The sequence below is a fragment of the Macrobrachium rosenbergii genome, chromosome 4 (assembly GCF_040412425.1).
Source record: "Macrobrachium rosenbergii isolate ZJJX-2024 chromosome 4, ASM4041242v1, whole genome shotgun sequence".
Taxonomy (NCBI): domain Eukaryota; kingdom Metazoa; phylum Arthropoda; class Malacostraca; order Decapoda; family Palaemonidae; genus Macrobrachium; species Macrobrachium rosenbergii.
Window position 1 is genome coordinate 80,625,078 of NC_089744.1, and position 20,939 is coordinate 80,646,016.

The 20,939-nt window shown below is 38.7% G+C and overlaps 2 protein-coding genes and 1 long non-coding RNA gene across 6 annotated transcripts in view; 2 read left to right on the plus strand and 1 right to left on the minus strand.

Moving 5' to 3' along the window:
- LOC136835928 (uncharacterized) overlaps positions 1 to 9,918 on the plus strand; it is an 82,603-nt gene extending 72,685 nt beyond the window's left edge. The window contains 4 exon segments of the mRNA XM_067099803.1: positions 866 to 1,098; positions 6,190 to 6,325; positions 6,541 to 8,367; positions 8,843 to 9,918. Coding sequence (XP_066955904.1) covers positions 866 to 1,098; positions 6,190 to 6,325; positions 6,541 to 8,367; positions 8,843 to 9,003 — 2,357 coding nt within the window. The 3' untranslated portion in view covers positions 9,004 to 9,918.
- On the minus strand, positions 3,844 to 7,366 carry LOC136835933 (uncharacterized). Its single transcript, XR_010852306.1, has 2 exons — positions 7,264 to 7,366; positions 3,844 to 6,901 (listed from the first exon to the last, which is right to left on the minus strand). It is a non-coding gene; the product is annotated as an uncharacterized lncRNA (long non-coding RNA).
- Positions 9,919 to 12,456: 2,538 nt separating the features above from the next.
- LOC136835938 (uncharacterized) overlaps positions 12,457 to 20,939 on the plus strand; it is a 28,791-nt gene continuing 20,308 nt past the window's right edge. For 2 of the 4 annotated variants that reach the window (XR_010852314.1, XM_067099823.1), the window contains exon 1: positions 16,643 to 16,806. The gene's annotated coding sequence lies outside the window, so the exon portion shown is untranslated. Of the gene's footprint in view, positions 12,586 to 16,619; positions 16,807 to 20,939 lie in introns of those variants that run through there. The other 2 variants (XM_067099842.1, XM_067099850.1) reach the window with 2 other exon arrangements.

A 20,939-nucleotide genomic window follows, 5' to 3' on the forward strand; every position in this document is an offset into this window, starting at 1 on the left:
ATGTTTGGCAGAGCTCAGTGTGTAAGATCATGGGCTAGGGTTACCTAGTACACTAACCAATATTTTCTAATATATGACACCCTTTAGGATCTTATTTTAAGATTGGATAAGGGAGGAATTACTGTATATTACTTTCTAAAAGAATTAATTTTAGACACAGTGTATATAGTCATTTAAATAAATAAAATTACTATTAATTAAGAGAGAGGAGTTATCAGCAAAGGTACTGGAAGCCGAAAATGAATGAGAATGCTTTTTATGAATTCTTGGGTGATGGTACATGTTTTTGGTATTTTTCCAAGATGAAAATATCAATGATTTTGATGTCACAGAGGACTCTTTCTCATAAAATCCCATAAAAATTGTAGAAATTGAAAGTGATACACAGTTTTGAGTCATACTGTATACTGTATAACTATTTGAAAAAGTAACTTTTGTAGATATGTCATGTGAGTTGATGTGAGGATACACAAGAGACAAGTTTTGCATTGTTAGAAGATTGAATGCTATATATATTTTTTTTTATTATAAAGGTAACTAAGGATCTTTGGATAGTCACATCTGAAGTAGAAGTTTCAGTAAGTGCAGCAACAAATACTATACAGTATAATTAAAGTCAGCTGTGACACTTTAGGCATTCTGCATTTATACTTCATCTTCCAATCTGACGAAAGATTCATCTAGAAGCTCGTAACCTTAACATGGCACGAGTCTAAATGTTGCATAATTATCAAGTTTGTCACGCACTGTACAGTATTTCCTTGTTATGTTTCATGCTTTTGCTTGTACAGTATCCTTATACCTGAAATTAGACATGGTACATCTGCAACCTATCAGTGTTATTTTATAACAATTTTCATTACAGCAACGGTGTTGGAAGAGCCTGAATTAGAAGCAGCAATAGGAACAGACATTGAAGAGCTTGGAAAAGATGATGGTGATGAAACAGGGCATGACGCTGATGAAGAAGAAAGCACAACACCCCAGCGAGGGTGGGTGAGACGATCGCTAGCCTCTTCGGGAACACATCATTCCACAGAACTTATTGAAGTTCAGATTCCTGATTACCCTGTGATCACTGTTGACTCCTGCATACAGGTATATATCTTTTGTTCTGTAGGTATGGAAGGAATTTTAATAGTAATTTATAAGCATATTACAAATTAGAGAAATTAGAAAGTCTGCTGAGAAAACCTTCAAATGCTCAATGATGATCTGTCTACATTTATCTTTAGGAAGATATTTTTATAAGAGTAATTTAGCAGACATTAGGAAATGAACTGAATATATAAGTATAGTCATTCAGATACAGAAAACCTACTCCAGAGAATGGTAACTGGTAAGAAAAACTGGATTTATAATTAATATTGCAGTATATAGGCAGAAATGACCCAGTGGTGTAAAGCTAGGTTCATGTCATTCACGAGGGTAAGACTAGCAGAATAAGTCTTGAAGGTAAAATCTTGATCTGAGGGCTCTTCCAGTACCTGAGTTAGGCTGTGGAGTACAAGAGATCCCATTCTGGACGCTGAAGTTAATGAGGTGGAAAAAAATGCACAAAGCATTCCTATGAGCGAGGACAACTCTACTGAGGAAGATGGGTCCATGCCCTTCAGTCAGAAGACCTGGCTCAAGGCAGAACAATAAGCTTTACTGACCTCCCGTCAGTCAGTACTTCCTTGGGAATTCCAACTTAAGTCAAAATGAATAACGTAGCTTCTGCAATACCAGCTGAAGTTTTATCTTTCAACAGTACAGCTTCTGGAAAGCTAGAAGCATAGTACAGTATACTAATGTTGAAATAAGCTGCTGATGGGGATAGGAATAATGAAACCAATAGTGTTGATACCAACCTGTAAAAAGACATAGATATAGGTGGTAACTTTTCTAAAGGAGCATCCATTACTTAACCCAGGTTTTGAGCTCCTTTTCAAACATCACAAGACAGGTGAAAAAGCTATATATCCTGTGTCATATGTGGCCACCAGAAGTGAGTTAAAGTATTACTGCATGTTTTCTTTTAGGAGATATACCAGTACCAACAGGATTCCCTGCCATAAGAATCTTACGAGACACCTTGAGAACCGTGTGCCTGCAATTTTCAGGAATTACAAATATCTTTGTACCACTTTATGTTCTGTGGCAAGGCTAAATCATTTTTATTTAAAGATCATTTTCACAGATCTCTAGTTACGATATTGTTCCCAGCATTTTCTCAATGCAAGACAGGTTTCCTATGCTTACTTAAATTCTGAAAAGCAAAATAACACATAGCAGATGAGATATAACCAGAGGATGAGAAAATTTTTTTATACCAGCTCTTGTAACATCATCATGTTTACTGTAATCATCTGCAATCTTTGATGCTAACAAAGGGGCAACCCCTGCAATATTTTCCTAGCATTACAGCATGATACTTAATAGGACCCTTTATTACTTGAGACCATCCTGTCAATATGGAACAGTTAATGGGAAATTGGTCTTTGCTAACAAGATAGTCTGTTTACATAAATTACAGTCATCCATCAGCAAGTTTACTCATGAGCACCATGTGTCTCTCAGAATGTAGACACATACTTAGTATTAAAATTAGAGAGTAGAACATGTTTGGTTTCATGAGAAACTATGACTTTCCGACACTTGGCAGTAAAACAGTTAATAACTCACAACGTAAACATTTACCTAATAATTTTCTTAGATTAGAATGATGTAGAATGATGAGACGAGCTACAGCATTGCAAACGTTGTCTCCATCTTGGCATTGACATACATAGTGCCAAGATTCTTTGAACCTGATTTAGGATAGTTTTCTCACCAAAGCTTAATCATCTGCTAACTTAGAAGCTGCCTCTGTATTCACAGGCTTTCTATCCTTATACGTGATCTCATGCTTAAAGAAACTGAAGACATGAACTGACTCGTAGCAATAAAGTTCTAGTCACAGGACTTCTCGAAATTTGTACTTTCACACTGACAGTCAAGGAATCTGTTAGGAGAGAACATGGACCATTCTTAGTTCATATCAAGTCTCAATGCAAGCACTACTGACATCATGCCATTACTGGTCTGGTGTTTTCCTAAAATCCTCTGTGCTGCCTTGCAGTCATCATCATCAGTAGTTGCTTGAGCCATCATGGGAAGCTGTATTGTCAGAGCTACATAGCCCTAACTTGAATAAGAGAGCATAAACTAACAGCCCAAAGTACTCCTCTCCCAACTAAGCATTATAGTAATCCTCTCACATAAGCCGTAACATCCTCAACATCCGTGTAAGGTAGTCACTTAGTCTGATCTTACGTTATTGTTACTTGACAGTACGTTGTGCTTGTGCTAAGCCAACTCATGATCCCTCAGTTTCGGAGCCTCCTCCATCTCAGGTTCCAGTTTATTAAAGTTTTGTTTCCTCAATCTTTCCTCCCCACTCCATAACCTTGCTCCTCCCAAAGACTGTGAGATTATTATGACTGTAAGCCAATTATGAACCAGAAACAAACAGTTGCAAAGACAGTTACCTAAAAGCAGATTACAAAGTTTGCCTTCACACTGTCCAAAATACATACCTACAGTAAAATGATGAAGAAGTACCAACAGGGGTCACTCCCTAAGACCCTGCCTTCAGTATTATAACTTATCAACTTGCCAAATTCACAAAAATTGTCTCTGGGACCTTGCCTCCAGTGCCCAGCTGAACAGTTCTGAACGTAAAAGTCTCATCAGACTTGCTGTTATTTAATCAAATATGTAATACTGTATGTGAATCCTGGTAAGGTTGCCAAACTCTGATAGGGGTATCTAACAGCAAAGTGGATAGGCAATGGATATAGATAAAAAGTTTATAACATAATTTCTATTAAAAGTTTATTATTACTGTATTTTATATGACTTCAGATTATGTAGAATAATTACCCCTTTAAATTAGCTAAAATAAATATTGATAAAGTCAGTTATATTTTTAAGAATTAGATGAGAAGGTGTACCATCCCCAGTATAAGATACAGTTTAACATAGAGCAACTCAAGTAGCCCACAAAACATCATGGTAACGCCAATATGATGTACAGCCCTTGACAGCTACATATATAGTTTTGCCAGTGTCATGGCTAATACAATTTTGTCACAGTCCATGCATTCCTCAGCACAGAAAGATGGGATAAGGTTGACTAGCTAGTTCTTTCTATCCAGAATTGGGCCCATCCTGACATCTAGATTTGTTAATACAATCAGTGATGCTACTACAGCACACCTGCCACTATGCTGAGCATCACACAGTGAACAAGCTATCAAAAAGAAACGTTACACAGGTTACCATTTCAGGCTGTGAAATGAAATAAAATGGCTATTTCATCATGAATCCTGTTAAAAATACTAAAAATATCTTATTCTGCATAAAATGGCTATTCAGCCAGAAAACTTTGCTAACCAAAGGTAATCCTCTTAAGAAAAATTTTACCAAGGATTTCATAGCCTAGAAGTAATATAAACAACTGGACAAGTACAGTAGTCTGAAAACAAAATACTTAATTTCCATCCAGTGGATAGATTTAAATCATCCCTCATCTTATCATACCTACTGTATATCTTTTAATCTTATTAAGTTAGTAATATTACCATCACAAAACAAGTTTTAGAGTTCAAGGTATTACTACCAGAAAACAAGGTTTAGAGTCACTCAAGCATCAGTGCATGTCCTCTGATGTTTACCATAGTAATGGAAGATACAATGAGTTGCAGAAAAGGCTCTGAGGAAAGAGGTCATGTATAATGTTCAAAAGATTTAAAATTGAAAATAAATTAGCAAAAGCATTCATATGGATATTGTTTGTCAGTACAAATACTGTGGGTGAAGTGTAGTGGTACATGAGTAGTGCAAAGGTGCTTAGGATTGAAAATTGTAAATGAAAACATACTGGCCATAATGGATTGTGAGCCTATTGCTGACTGGATAATAAGGGAGAGTAGCATCATCCTGGAAGAGCTAACAAAAGGTTGCTGGACCACTGCTAAGGCAAAGCTCAATAGTATAAAACAAACAAATCAGATGTAAGTACAGCATATCCAAGTGCAGACTCTTGTATGCTGCAGTTATGGGCACTTAAAAAGTCAGTGGAAGATATTTTAAAAATACTGAGATTCCAAGCAGGAGTGCAAGGAAAGACCGTATTTTAAATGAAAAATTGCTATGAAATAAGATACCAACAATGTTAAACAGACTGAGATGGTATAAATATATGATGAGAAAGGTAATTAGAAATATGGAAGTATCAAGATTAAGACAAGTAGAAAGGCAAAGAAATTATGGAGAAAGGGCATCTATGAAGATTTGGACCAAATAAATTCAAATAAATTATATCAGAAGAGGGAAAAAAGAGCTCATATTATGTCAAAAATAAAAATGTAAATGAGAACTGTGGACAATTTTTCATTGTTCTTTCCAAGCTTTTCAGTATTCATTATAGCCAACATCCTTATGTCCTTGTGTCTATCAGGAGGAAAGAGATGTAGAAAGCTCATTAATTGAAGATTTAAACTCTTGTATTTATGGAAAATATCTTAATATGATGTTAGTGATTAAAGAGAACAGACAGATTCCTTCTACAAAGACTTGCACTCCACTGCATACAAGTGAGCCATAGACTTAAGAGTTGTGTGAAGTGTCACAGCAAACGCAGAATAATAAACCACTATGATTTTCAGTACCTGGATCACATATTGAGTGGTATCACATTAGTTTACAAATGGAAAAGTTGAAAGATGCCTGTATATGAAGCTATGGTTATGATTATATAAAATGGTAAAAATGAAATGTTTGAAATGAGAGGTGCTTTTATTGGACAAAAATAGGTAAGATCATTATGGGAACAAATGTGAGGTGGCTGCCTGAAGGCTCCAGCAATTTTAAAGCTTTACTGCCTTCTGGTCTATGGCATCCTTTGGATGATCTAATACATATAGGTATCTGCTGTAGTGGAGAAATTTGCTTCAAAATAATCTTTAGTTCAGAGCAATTCACTTCAGTAGCACTGAGAACATCTCCTTTCCTATAGAAAGATGAAAGAATATTTTTCATTAAGTAATTTAAAATCCATGAAAATAGGCAGGTTATAGATTTATCAACAAGTCCTTTTATACTGTTGTACTACTGACTTAAAAAATTATTTACAATATTTGTAATTTTCCTCTTTTAATACAGGTATGTGAGGAAGATATCATTAGAGCATTAGCTGATACTCCTTGCCAGAGTGAGGTAATGAGTGTAGAAACCAGCGATGACCATCCTCTAAGAGTACTCTCGGAAGAAAATCTTACATGTGCATCAACATTTACAGGTACTGTACTGCTCCATTTTTTAATTGCAATTGAAATTTTTAACAAAACTGTAATAGTAAAATGTAAAAGTTTTTTAATAAAGAAATTGATGTAAATATAATCAGAATGTATCTACTTTTAGTCTTCAGATTACATGTGTCTAGGTTCCTTATTGTATAAAGATGAGAATGTATAATTTGATTTGCAACAAAATAATGGATATGCTTATCCACAGATTCTTATTCTCAAATGGGAGAAACTGGAGATGAAGATGACTCTGATGATGAAAACTCAAGACCATTTAGCCTCTTTGAAGTGACAGACTATGGAAGAGTATGCCAAGATTTAAGCATGGCTCTACAGTCAGATGTTTCTAATAAGAATCTTCATGAACTTGCAAAAATACATGATCTATACAGAACACTAGCTCGCCAAAGCCCCCGTGTCCATACAGGTGGACCAAAACTTCAAGCTGCTACGTTAGCCGAAATATTAGCCAACAGTCGTGATTCTTTACTTGAGGATCAGAAACCTCCTCTTGAGGATGACAGCATATGCAGTGAACCAGTTCAGGCAGAAGGGAAGTTGTGCCGTCACTGTAATAAAAAACAGTTAAGACATGGTGATAGCATACTAAAATTAGAGTCTGCATTAAGGAGTAAGTCAATGTGGTTGAGTAGACCTTTAGAATTAGAAGACTCGGCTAGTGATAAATGTATTGGAACTGATGATATAGATTTACCAGAAGACCATTGTACCTGTGATGTGCAGAGTGACCTTGTACCATATATACCCTCCATGTTCTTTAATTTTTCATCCATGAAAAACAATAGTAGTGCGTCAAACTTAACTCTCACTCAACAAGCGTCAAATTCTAGTTTACAATTAAAAGATGTTCCATTAGCAGATTCTACTGAAAACTTCGTGGATAGGGTACCAATTAATGGAATATCCTTACCCGAGTATATAGAAGACGTTGAAGCAAATGTTGTTCTCTGTAATCCAGTGCAGTATGACTATAGCAAAGATGGTGACGTGAATGATGACCGAACAGTAACTGGAAAGAGTGATAATGAAAGTGATTGTGTTAGTAATATAAGTGAAGATTCAGAGTATATGATGCAGACTTCTAAACTTTCTAAATTCTTATGTGTAGGTGTTGGTAGGAGTAAGTCGAAATCTCCATATAAAGTAGCAAAACAAAATAATAATAAAATAGTAGAAAATAAGAAAAATGTGGCCAAAACAAAAGAGTCAAAAGTTAAAGTGCCAGTGAAAAGCAGAGAAAACTCTAAATCACCCGATCGTAATTCAAAAAACTTGATAAAGTCTCCCTCCCGAGTGGTCTCACAAAGTGCAGCTAAACAAAGTACTAGTAGACGAAGTGATACTGCATCTGTCCGTATGCGCTGGGGGAAATCGGCTCGTGTAGGAGCAACAAAGTCGCCAGCATTAGCAAACAGGAGTAGCTATCGATACACCTGTACATTAATGTACCCCCCAGATGCTCCGACACCAACCGAAGGTTATGACTCTGGTCATGATTCTGGTGCTGCCACCCAAGGAAGTGCAACTCCCTTGGAAAATAATGAGGCTTGGAGAACTACACAAAATCTTCAACCTCATAAGCATCATCCACATCCACATCCACATCAACATCCTGCAGCAAACAGTGGATCATTAGGAACCAATCCATCATTAGGAGAATCCTCTGGTTATGAGAGCATCCCTAGAGACTCTGAGTGTTCATCGTTTAGCTCTTCACAAGACTCTGAAATGGATGAGGAGCATCGCAGGGATGCTCAGGCTCAGTCATTAGCTCTGGCGCAACACCAGCCAAAACCATCTATGCCTTCGTGTTCGGCAAAACTAGAGGTTGAAAATTGGTCTGAAGATGATGTTAAAAGATATGAAGGCAGACCTCGTGCAGCTGAAATTCCTCAGTTAAGGGCGTCACGGCAGCAGGTTTTATCTCTTAAGGCTACTCAGAAATCACTGAAAGCTGACTTGGCTCAGGCCAAAGGAAACCTAAATGTTCCTTCCGACTCTTGGAACTACGAACGTAAGTCAAACGTACGTATGCAGCTGCACTTTTTTTATTTTTTACACTAAGCTGTTTATTTTGAGTTTAGTTTTAGAGTACAGTTGTTGTGAATTAGTAGTTATAAGCATTGAATACTGTAGTATTTGTAGAGATAAGCATGATACTGTGCAAATATAGTAATATTTTCCCCTAGGTCATTGTAGAAGAAAATTAGAAACAATTTTTTTAGTTTCCTAGTGTACTCAGATTTGATAGAATTTTGAATAGTTCTCATAGACCTGCTGTTAAACTATTTTCCACTACACCACACTTCAGTATGTTTATTTGAAGTGTTAAATTATTATCTGTACTGCAAAGGCAATTAAAATCTGACCTGTACTGTAAAGGGAATTAAAATCTGATATTGTTGTATATTATACTGTATAATTTTTTCACATACTGTATTTTCCTTTAAAATGCATTTCACTTACATTTATTTCTTATTCTCTTTCAGTACACGTAAAAGACGACTTACCATTGGATCACAGCACATTTGTGGAAGCGCTCGCGAGGGAGACGCACATTTTAAAAAAGCGTGTAGCAGCCGCCAGAAGTCGAGTTCTTGTTGTTACAGCTTTTCTGCCTAAACAGCAAAGTGAAACACTCATAAACTGACAGTGGGGGCTACTTACTTTTGAATATTGTTTAATCAAAGGCTTGTTTCTTGGACTTTTGCTAAAGCAATATAAGAACGTTGCATTTTGTAATTTTTATTCTCTTAGACTTATAAAAGTGGAATGTTTTTAAATACATTTCAATTCAACTCAGGTCCTACACAACTGCCCAAAAAGTAAATGGAAGCAGTGGGCAGAAATTCTATTATACTGATATACTGTATCACACACATGATCTCGGTTAACAGCATATTTATTCAGGCTTCAAACTTCTTCAGAATATTGCCTTATTTTATATCTTTAGTTAGATTTCCAAAAGTTACTTATAAACTACCAGTTATGGTGAAGTCATTATTAATTTTTCTAACAAATCCACTTGATGTAATTCAGGCAATAGCAATGGATATAATGCTGTAGATAAAACAATTTCAAACTGATCGTGGAATGCCATTTTAGTTATGTCGTTGAGCAGTGATGTCTGTGAATGCGATAAATACCAACTGCATCTGTAAATACGTAGTATTTGTAGTCATGTGATATAGCCTGATACGGAAATAGACCTGGAACATTTGTTACTCTATTTTTAGTTATTCACGTTCAGTTTTTACATTGTTTAATCTAAGTCATTAGCATAGCTTCATGGTGAATGTGATTATTTCTGTATATTTGTGAGCAATTGTTTCTTGCATATTTAATTTATGCAAGAATATCCCAGTTGCATAATGTGTGATTTAAAAAATGCACAGAATACATTTAATATATTCAATGTACATTGGTAGATAGTTGATAATATATGTCCACATGGAAACAAAAAAATCACAGAGAGGTATGTGTGAACTATCTCTTTTCTATATTTATAAAGGTGGTCTTTTGCCAACATAGTCATGTATTGTGTAAAATAAATGATTGTTTAGTTTATGATTGTTGATTCCCCCTAGAAGATTCAACTTGTTTTTCATAGTGTTAATGGTACTTATTTGTGAGATCCAAATTTTCTTTGGGGGAGGTAGGGTATCTCACACTCAACATAAAACTGCAGGTAGGGTATGTCACACTCAACATAAAACTGCAATCAGTTAATGGCTTAAATCAGGTTTTTCTCATACCAGTGCACTTGGTGAATCAGGCTAAACAGAAGAAATGTTTACAAGTCTAAATGGTTCAGAATTGGATAACAGGACACCTGGCACTTCCTGCCTAGTTGCGTAGTAAACAAGTCGATCACCAGTGTTCTCAACAATTTGAACAACCACTCTTTCACTCAAGGCTGTTGCAACCTCTGTCTCCACAACTTGCCCCTGGCAACTGAGCTGGTCTGCCACTAAACTCTTCTTGCACAGAAAGTATACCTGGCCAACACCTCAACAGTTTAGTGACCTGACTGCCCATGCATCTTCCTTGCTAGCTAACAGAGTAACGAAACCATCTGTGCTTGTTTGTTGACATTAGCATCAGGTCTAGCGGTGGTGTACCAATTTCCAAGATGTTAATGTAAAGATGAAGGTCATCTGTCCATGCATACAAAGCTACCAGATCCCCCACCCCTCCTTTGAAGTATCTCTGACAATGGGGAGTGTAATGGGACTCCCACCATGAGGTTCCTGTCATCCAACCATCATGCCGGATCTTCCTTTACTTCCTTGCTGAGGGGCACAAGGTGAGAGGGAGGACCACTGGAGGCTGGCCAGCATACCTGAAGACACTACTGCAGTGAATCCTTGTGGAGGCACCAATAAGGTAAAAGCTTCTTCAGAGCTGACAAGTGACCAAGGATGACTTGCCACAGCTGAGTTGGCTATTCCTGCTGAAACATTACCTGCACTGTCTCCTTGCAATTACTGACAGGAGTCTGACGAAAACTTTCTTGCTGATGCCTAGTCTATCAGCATTCCCAAGCACTTTGGCTAAAGCTTGCATCATGACAAAATGCAAGGAAATGGTCTCTGTCCTTAGGCAACTGTTCCTCTATGGACACATGAACCAGCCAATTGTCGAGATTGCACAGGTATATCATGTACAATGGGCCCAACTTGACCCCAAGGTGAAGTGTTGCATAAACACCTGAGGGAACGTTCTCAAATGGAAGAACTGGTAAAAAAATGTCCATTTGCACATACTTCCCTGAGTCCTGACAGGTGGTATTAGGAAATATGCATACTTCAGTCTGTAATTTGGCTGCATGTATTATCTTAAAGAAATATAACTTTGTGTAAAATTATTAAAAACGTTTTTGAACAGTTACACACATGAAAAGTTTCATGTTAAAAATTGCCAAATTATCATGCCAATTGTCTTGGTGAGTTGTCATTACCTCGGGTAAATTATTGTTCTTGGATGTTTTGTGTGTACTTAATTTTATTTTTCATTATTTCTTTTATACATTAATTTCCTTGATCACTGGGGATCCCTTAAATGCCTGGGACCCAAGGCTAAAACCTCAAAATCCATACTTAAGTCCAATACTAGTGAAACAAAACCACTTGCACCAACAGGATAAGCAATCAGAAAAATACAAAATCTTGGAAGTAATTCATCTCTTTACTAAGGTATACAAGCCAGAGCCTTTTACATAGGAGTACATATTCCTTAGTGCAACCTGGAAACAGTTGTTGACATTTGGTAACAAGGTAGTTAACTGGTGGTTGGTGGGTGTGCTGGGGAATAAACTGTAAGCCAGCACTTTTTCCTTTGGCATCAGAGACTATGTGGAGTGGTTAAGGTATGACTATGATAAAATTCTTTGGTTTGTATACCTAAAAAAGATGCAATTTACTTTTTAAACTGGATATTTGTTCCCACGGAAATACAAACCGTCTTTTATATAGGAGACTTACTGCTGGGGGAAAGGCAAGCGAATAGTCTCACAACTAAATTAAATCTCCATCCAGGAAATCTCAAGTCCCTAGTCACAAGAATGAGCAGGGGACCAATGCATCCTGTAACCTGCTACACTACTGTATACAGTACGGTGTATGGATGCATGGCTGATTGGGCCTTGACCCTGAGCAAGTTGTATCTCAAAACTCATTCTAAGAAAACTTAAGGAAATCCTAAGTGGCTTGGAAGAACAGACCATTAGACAAATAACCCCTAGGTCACTTATATAGAAATGGGTTCCCCATATTGAAAACGAGCAGTGGGAGTCTCACTTAATGAGCTTATGCCCAATAACAGGATACTCAATTCTGAAGCTCACCTGCATCATGACCCACTTCAGCAAGCACTTGGGCCATCTGCTCAAGGTAGAAAATGAAGAGGATGAGAGAAGGCAGTCACTCAGTCAGTCAACCCTAGCCTTATGACATGAAAACATCTTAGATGAGATACTTTTCTGTTCAAGTGGAGCTTGGACAAACTGTTGAGTGGCCACCACGTGTTACAAGGAAAATTTATATACTGTATCTGGGTAACTTTTTATAACCAAATTTCTAGAGAACCAGTGGCTGCACCATTTTTTTTTACTATTATGTAGTGACCCCCCTCTCAGTCTGACATCCAGCAGCCTTAACTTCAAGACCAGATGAAGATGAGTCAGAAGACATTCACCCCAATGATACTTCTGCAAGTTCCAATTCTAATTAAGGTAAGGTTTAGAGAACGTTTTCAAAGTGACACTATGCATTAGGTTAGGAGGGGGATCCAAGGGAAAAGGCAAAGCCCCCAGCTAGGTAGGAATTTGGCGCTCAAGCTGTGTAGATGTAGCCTTATCCTTATCATTCATTGTCATTTACTGTGCCTTAGGTAAGGTTAGGTGGATGGGTCCAGGAAGGGCAGAGCCACCACAGCCAGGTAATGACCTGCAATGCAAATCATGTTAGGTTTAGGTTGTGATGCAACCCTATCACTTATTTTTTTGGTCAGGTTAGGTAGGGAAGTCCAGGGGCGAAGACCCCACACCTCCCATGTATTACACTCAATTTGGGTAATTTAGGCCGGCTGTCCGCGTGAGCTAGACTATGGCAATTGACGTTTTCCTATGTTATTTTACTTGCTTTACAAGAATTTAAAGTAATATTTTGTCGGCCGGTTGTAATCTGTTGTCATTGACCTTGAAGACTCGGCCGCTGAATTGCCTAAGGCAGGTAGGTCTAAGCCCAGCATTCAGCGCAATCCCCCACCCTCCATAGCTAATACGGCAAAATTGTAACCAGGAAATACCCCAAAAATACCAACATAACGTACCTAGAGGTGTTTACTGGTTACAATTTTGCCGTATTAGCTATAGAGGTTGGGGGCGGGCTGGCGGCGAATGCCGCTTAGACCTACCCTGGATTAGGTAATTCAAGTCGTAGTCTTCAAAGGTCAATTACAGTTTATGCTAAGTTCACACATTCACGTATCAAGGCACGCATGCCCACGCACGGCCACGAACGGGCGGAGCCAGAAAGCGAAACACAACGCAAATACAACGTAAATGTACCGTAAGTACTGTGTAAATGCGGCAGCATGCGGCGCGACCACTCGGACCACCTGGCCATGCGCCGGGGGCAGGAACCTTCGACCTGCTCAAAACCCTGCGTGGGTGGCCAGGTCAGGTGTCAGGTAGCGTGGCCCGACCCCGCACAGCGTGGCGCCACCCGCGGGTTGACGGCGCAGCTGCCACGCCCCCCACCTGGGGCCCACGCCACCCCAGGGGCACTGCGTGGCTGTCAGAATGGCGTGGAGTAGACGCGGCAACGCTGCCGCATCCCCTGCAACTGCGGAGATGTGGCAACGCTTTGACCTGGGATAACAGGGACAGGCAGCGTGCTTCCAGGTCATGTCCGGCTCTATCTTCGTCCCCATTACCAAGTATTGATGAGAGTAATATATCATGGATTTGAGCAATATCTTTTATTAAATCAACCAAAATAAACGAAGTACACAAATGCACAGGCAAAATAATCCTGAATTGATACATTATTGATTTTTAAATAAGTCCAAAATAAATACAGGAACAGAATAGAAACAATGTTAAGAGAAGGTACTTTCAAAATGATTGAATTATCATATCAGAATAGATTCCATGTTAAGAAATTATTAAAAAGGGCAAAATAACTGCATCTTCTTTCTTTTATTTATATGTATGTTTATTTCATATTGATTAAACATACATTTGCAAAGTCATGTCCTGCTCCTATCCTCTTCCCAATTACCAAGTATTGATGAGAGTAATATATCATGGATTTGAGCAATATCTTTTATTAAATCAACTAAAACAAACAGAAGTACAAAAATGCACAGGGCAAAATAATCCTGAATTGATACATTATTGAATTTTAAATAAGTTCAAAATATATGCAGGAACAGACATTTAAGTAATTACAACAATCAGGTATGCAGGAGAGTAACTAAATCATGTTCTCCTGCCAGTGCACGGAGCCTTCAGCCGATGAAAAGTATTCCTTCAGCATGTTACGCTGTTCCTTTGCATCCCTCGTTGCAGTGTTGCTGGTCACGGTTGGAAGGGCTGCTCCTAAGGACGGGTCACTCCTCCAGCTACCAGGGATGACAGCATGTGACAGGGTGCTCCTGATCTCCTTCTTGTCTTCGTGTGCATTTCTTCTTATGATCATATTGTGCAGAACACATGCGGACATCACTAATGGCTCTATATGGTCAGGCTTCAAGCATATTGCAGTGTGGAATACTCGAATCTGTTTGCCAGAATCCCAAGGCGTTCTCCACCGTCCTGCGTGCCCTACTTAACCTGTAGTTGTAAATCCGTTCCTCCTTGCTAAGTCCTCTTTTGGGGTAGGGTTCATAAGGTAATTCCTCAGGGGGAAGGCATCATCGCCAACTAGGAAGTAGGGCACAGGAGATCCATTAGGTTGACCTGGCAGGGCATCCGGTTGGGGAAGATTTGCTTCCTCTTGCAACAGCATTTCTGCCAGTCGGGTCTGGGCAAATACACCACCGTCTGACTCTGACCCAATGGCTCCCACGTCGACATACAGGAACTTGTATGAAGCATCAGCAACTGCAAGTAATACCATGGAGTAGAACTTCTTGTAGTTGAAGTAATGCGTACTGCCCTTGGGAGGGTTACGGAGCCTAATGTGCTTCCCATCTATAGCTCCAATTACGTGTGGGAAGTTCCACTTCCTCAAAACCCCGTGCAACCTCCTGCCACGCTTCAGGTGTTTGTGGCACCTGCAGTTCCTCATCCCCAAGGCAGCAACAATGGCCCTGCAGGTCTCTGGGTACGATGAGACTAATGGTGTTGTGGGCTACCCGGAACGAATATTGCAGACTCTTGTATGAATCACCTGTAGCGAGGAAGCGAGGGGTGATAGCAACACGAGGCCTGGCTCAATGGGTTTCCTCCAGAATGTCACTTTCTTCTGAATGTGGTGTGACCGCTCAACAATTTCATTGAAGAGGTCCTTGTCAATCCGGGTAAAATTTCTGTACAGCTCTGGGGCTTAGGTTGACAACTCCGCCATCAGGTTGTCATAATGACCTTGCTCCATCCTTTTTCTGCAGGTACGCCACGCCCACACCCTCCTTGGGCGCCTTTTTTCTGCCCTAAGTGCTTTGCAGCACCATTGCAAGCTCCAGCAATAACATGACGTGCACACTCAATGACAAGTGGCAACAATTCTGGTCTATCCGTACGTGCTATAGCTATGAGTTGACGCATTTCAGCTATGTTGTCCATGCTGCTTCAGCACGCTGGTAGTATGTCTTGTCGCTGGTGGTACGGCATTGACTAGCTCACATGTGCAGCTGCCGGCCTTTATATAGCTGGGGTTTAACCCCGCAGTACGCGATGGGGCCAACGTGGACGTTTATGCAGAACTCAGTTACGCAGAACGTAACACATACGATATAATGCACGCTGGTGGCATGCGTGCTCTGCCACGCACTACTTCTGCCTGCGCCGCCGCTTGTTCGTCAGCGTCACGTCACCCTTCACGCAGTGCGCATATTGCGGCGACTATAATACGCATGCATCACGCACATCGTCCCGTGACACGTATCCAGTTGGGCGGGCCTATTTTCTCGCGGTATGCGCAGTTTCACCAATTTCGGCTGTGCGCATGCGATCGCGTGCCTTGATACGTGAATGTGTGAACTTAGCATTAGTTACAACCGGCCGACAAAATATTACTTTAAATTCTTGTAAAGCAAGTAAAATAACATAAAAAAACGCCAATTGCCACAGTCTAGCTCACCGCGGACAGCCGGCTTAGAATTACCGTTCGGTTATCTTACCTGGGTATTTTATTGGCCGATGTGATAACTGGAGGGGTAATCAAGACATTAAGTACATGAGGATGCTCTGTGAGATGAATAGAGTGACGAGAAGAGATAGGATGAGAAATAAGTACATCAGGGGATCAGTAAAATTTACCGAAGGGTCAAAGAATGCCAACGAGTCATGACCGAGACGGTTTGGGTACCTGAAGGAGAGGAAGATGTCTAAAAGAAAACGAGAGATTTCATGAATATGGAAGAGTTAGGGATACAAAGGAGAGAAAGGTCTAAAAGAAGAACGAGAGACTGCATTCGAGAATACATGAGAGACAAAGGAACAGACGAAGGGAGAGTTCAAGAGAGAAACACCTGTCAAAGCTCATTAAAGAAAGCGACCCTGGCTAGTGATCTAAGCTGAGAAGATTCACCTGTTTCCCCCTACCTTTGGCGACCATGGAGTTAAGCTCTGCTCTGGTAAACTGTGCTTGGCACCAGAACTACTTAGTTTCTTAGCGAGTGTACCAACTGGCAGAGATATGACAGTTAACCAACAGATAGCATAAGAATCGGTGAAATCGTAGAGTAAATGTCCACGCAGAGGAAATTCAATTATCGGCACAAAGAGGTAAGGTATCGTTGTATTTGCTGTTAAGACGTGCACTGGAGTCAGGCGAACATAGGAACCAAGCCTCTTAGCCTCCCGTCCCCATTGGGGTCTCGTATTGTCGTTGGGTATTGAATATTTTAGTGAAATAGGTGAACAGTATTTTGGAATGAGCGGTGTTCAGGTGAAATGTTTCCCATGAATCTTATCTACAGTTAGTATCATAGCTTGCACCGGTGATTCTGATTCGGCTTGCAAGAAATTAATACACAGTAACCTATGATTACCCAAGTCCCATATTATTACCACTAACTATCATAGTAGAGTACAACATAAAACAAACTCTTAGTACTGTAAACAGATGGCGACAAATTACATTTAGACCAAAGTTTATTATGCGAGGTTAGTATTTAGTGTAGAAGGTTCATACAGGTTTAAATATATACTTAACTGTCCGTGTATAATTGAGAGTACTTTAACATTTCATTAATACAACCATACATTATGCGTGACAGCATTTGTTAAACCTGAGCACTGTCTAAACTGTGATCCAAAGGTACGCACTGTTTTGATGGAGAGGAGAAAGTATCGTGAGTGCGATATGTAGGGGAAAACAATACAGCTGTGACGATTTCCACTAAGAGGCCTTTATATCATTCAGCTGTAGTACTTGCTTGTCAGACCCAAAGAGCGTCAGACCATGTAGACAGTGCAAGAAAAAGGTTTAAAAATACAATAATAATAAATAGACTAGAATTTCGAGGATACTGGAACATACACTTCAGGACACTAAGCCCTGGATGCAGAAGTTTAAATTGTAAAGTGCAATCGAGATTTGAGTACTTGCAGTAATTGTTTGGGCAGGTTAATTCAGTATAACAATAGAAGCGGTTCCTAGTCGTCATAATATTGGTTCGGCCTAAGCATGAAGTTAGGCGAACTCAGGAATTGATACGAACGCTATTTCATGTTATGTTTAAAAATTTGTGAGGAAATAAAGAGAAAGGCTACAAGAAGGCGTCTGCCTGATACATTTCGCTCTATCGAAGCCGTACAAAAGCAGAAGTTCATCTTTACAATTTCATGTAAAAGGTGAGGAATGAAAAAAAAAAAAAAGAAATGGAATGAAAATACACATGAGAAATAAAGATAATAAATTACATCTTAACACCAATCAAGCAATTTTTTCCCCTAACACTTCCCTCCCTATACTGAGTTGAAGTTACCTAAGCCTTCCCATTCTCAGTAGAGATGAAAGGTCAATCGTCCTTCGAACCCTGACGTGCGTGAGGACATCCCATATAGTAGGTTTCATCTCCTTTCACGAAATGGGCCACGCCTCGTCAGCTGCGTGATATTAATTTGGCGTCTCCGTGATTCATTTTTTCGTTTTTCCTTGTTGACCAAGAACCACTGGCCTCTATATTCTTAGGTTATGGCAATGTAATTAGGCATTTTCTGGTCGTCATTTAACGTTTCGATCAGTCTGAAATGAAAGTTTTTTTGTGTGTGTCTAGTGGATCTTACCATTAACTTTGCAATGTTACGTATGAAGAACATGCTGTATATTTACTGGAATATGTATATATTTGTATCTGATGAATATTTTAACAAGGTTTTCCCTGCTGGATACCTCATGATTATATTTACTCAACACAAGATCGATCAGAGGTCATTACGAGAGACCGAGAGAATTATGATAATGATCGGCTTTAGGATTTAGCGAGAGGGAACGAACAAACCTCTTTATCCTTAATAGGCGTAGGGGACGGTGACGTGATGTTTCTTGACTTTTTTTCTCAGAGTATCCGGGAAAATAAAATATGTTTACTTCTTCCAGTCTTTTCGTATATCAAGTGAGCAGTCCGGTTTACGACGTTTGATAAGGAATAAAACAGGGAGAAATAGAAAAGTATAGGCCTATAGGTGCCTTTGACAGACACGCTATCATTCTGGGTTGTCGAGCGGTCATTCTGAGCTCTCAGCTATATTCTGACGGCATAATATTTTAGGTCAAAGTAGGATTAAACCTGAAAAGTTAATGGAGTACTAAGAGAGAGAGAGTTTTAAAACCTCTAGTTTTAGATTGTTTCCTACAGCACAAGTACGAATTTTGCAAAGCAAGATTTATCGGTTCACTGTGGCTTACACGTGATTATTCTCTCAGCAACACTTTGCGAAATATTTGCTGTTATTTTTGTGCAATTTAATAGGTCTTAGCGGAAGATTCGTACAATTAATCTTTCAGTTTACAAGTCGCATCCTTCAAAGCCAGTGTTGCGGTTGCATTTGGTGGCTTCAACCCTGTTGCTGTTGATGGTTAATATAACCTGGTCTAGTTATTCAAGGTTCTGTCTTCAAATTTTTGGGGTCACTGACAGCTGCTTCCAAAATGCCTCTATGATATGTATGCTTTGTTTTTAACGAGCTCCTATCAGAGTAGCGTTCGTCGCTTGATCTTTGGTTTAGGCTATTTTTTTTTTTTTACACCTTTGGTTTACTGCATTGTTTTCCTCTGAAACAAAAATAGATCGTAAACAGTTATTAAAAACGATGCTTTCTTTGTTTCGATTCTAAACAAGAACGGTGGAATATTATAGACTAATGTTTCTTAATTGAAAAATAAATACCGTTAGTGACATACGTAAATGGACCTCATTCATTCTCTCTCTCTCTCTCTCTCTCTCTCTCTCTCTCTCTCTCGCTGATGTTCTTCGTGTACAGATTAAGCCATTAAAACCTACCCACAACAGAAGTAAGATAGACTACATTTCCTCACGATGAAATTACCGAGCTAGGGTAGGGGTCGACCGGACATTAAAGACATTACGATATTTCCCAGACTAAATTGTTGCATATTTCAAACAGCTTTATGATTGATGATGCATCTGAATTTCAAAAGGGTGATCCCGAACAATTCAGATAAATAATTACAGTCGAACGGATAGGAAGCAGCCTGGAATGCTAATATTTCACAATGGATTCAAAATATAGGACTAGTTTTTCTTTCGTAGTCTTTAGCGCAAAATAGATTAAGGCGCTTTTGCAGTGCAGGTATGCGCAAGAATCCAAGACAAAGGGGAAACGAAATTGCGAAGAGTTGTTGCTCAAATGAAGAAAAATCGGGTATAAATGGTTTGGGGGAGCGTGATCAAAAGGCAAGACCCACGTAGCTTACAGATCAGTTATGGTTTAATGGGGATGAACACCCAAAAGCTTCCAGATCACACTATCGTTAGGAATGTTTATGTGCTTGGTAACTTCCTTTTGATTAGAATGAATTTTTCGTACATCCCGGGAGGAAATGTCTTGGACATGAATGGTGTACTCTTTTGTCATGGTTCCGATAACAAAGAAATTCATGGACGTATAAACTCAATCACTGCGAAAGTTCGTTACCGTGTTCAACACTTCATTATTTTAAATGTATATATATACATACATACACACATATATACATACATACATATATATATATATATATATATATATATATATATATATATATATATATATATATATATATATATATATATAAATTGATAGATGGATAGAGAGAAAAGTAAAATCTCTACCTCTGTATATATTTCTGTAGTGAAGTGTATTTTTGGCATGATAAATTCAGAGCATAGAAAATTTCTTGTGAATTCGTGACATATAATATGCATAATAAGTTTTTATAGTGAATTCCCACCTTAAATTAAATGTATTTTTCCCGATCTTGGGAAGAAACAATGGCGTTTTCTCTATTAGTTCTGCGGATATGTTTGACCACCAATATAAAAAAATTGATTTTATTTTTCCGGTTAGAAGTCTAAGATAAAACTAAAACTTTGAACTGAAACTAAAAATCTGAAGTGAGACTAAAGTCTGAAATGAACTAAAAGTCTGAAATGCAACTAAAAGTCTCAAATAAGACTAAAAGTCTGAACTGAGAATGGCCTGGTAAGAAAATATCCAGTGAGTCAGTAAAAAAGAGGAAGTTATTTAAATAAGTGGCATGATAGGCCTAAAGCCATAAGTGGATTAAATGAAATTGAATGCCTCATAAAAAAATGTTTCACATATGAATAAAACATGAAACAGTTACAAAGATTAAAAAAATATATTGAACTTTTTATAGAATCCACCTCTTTCTCATCCTCCTGATTATT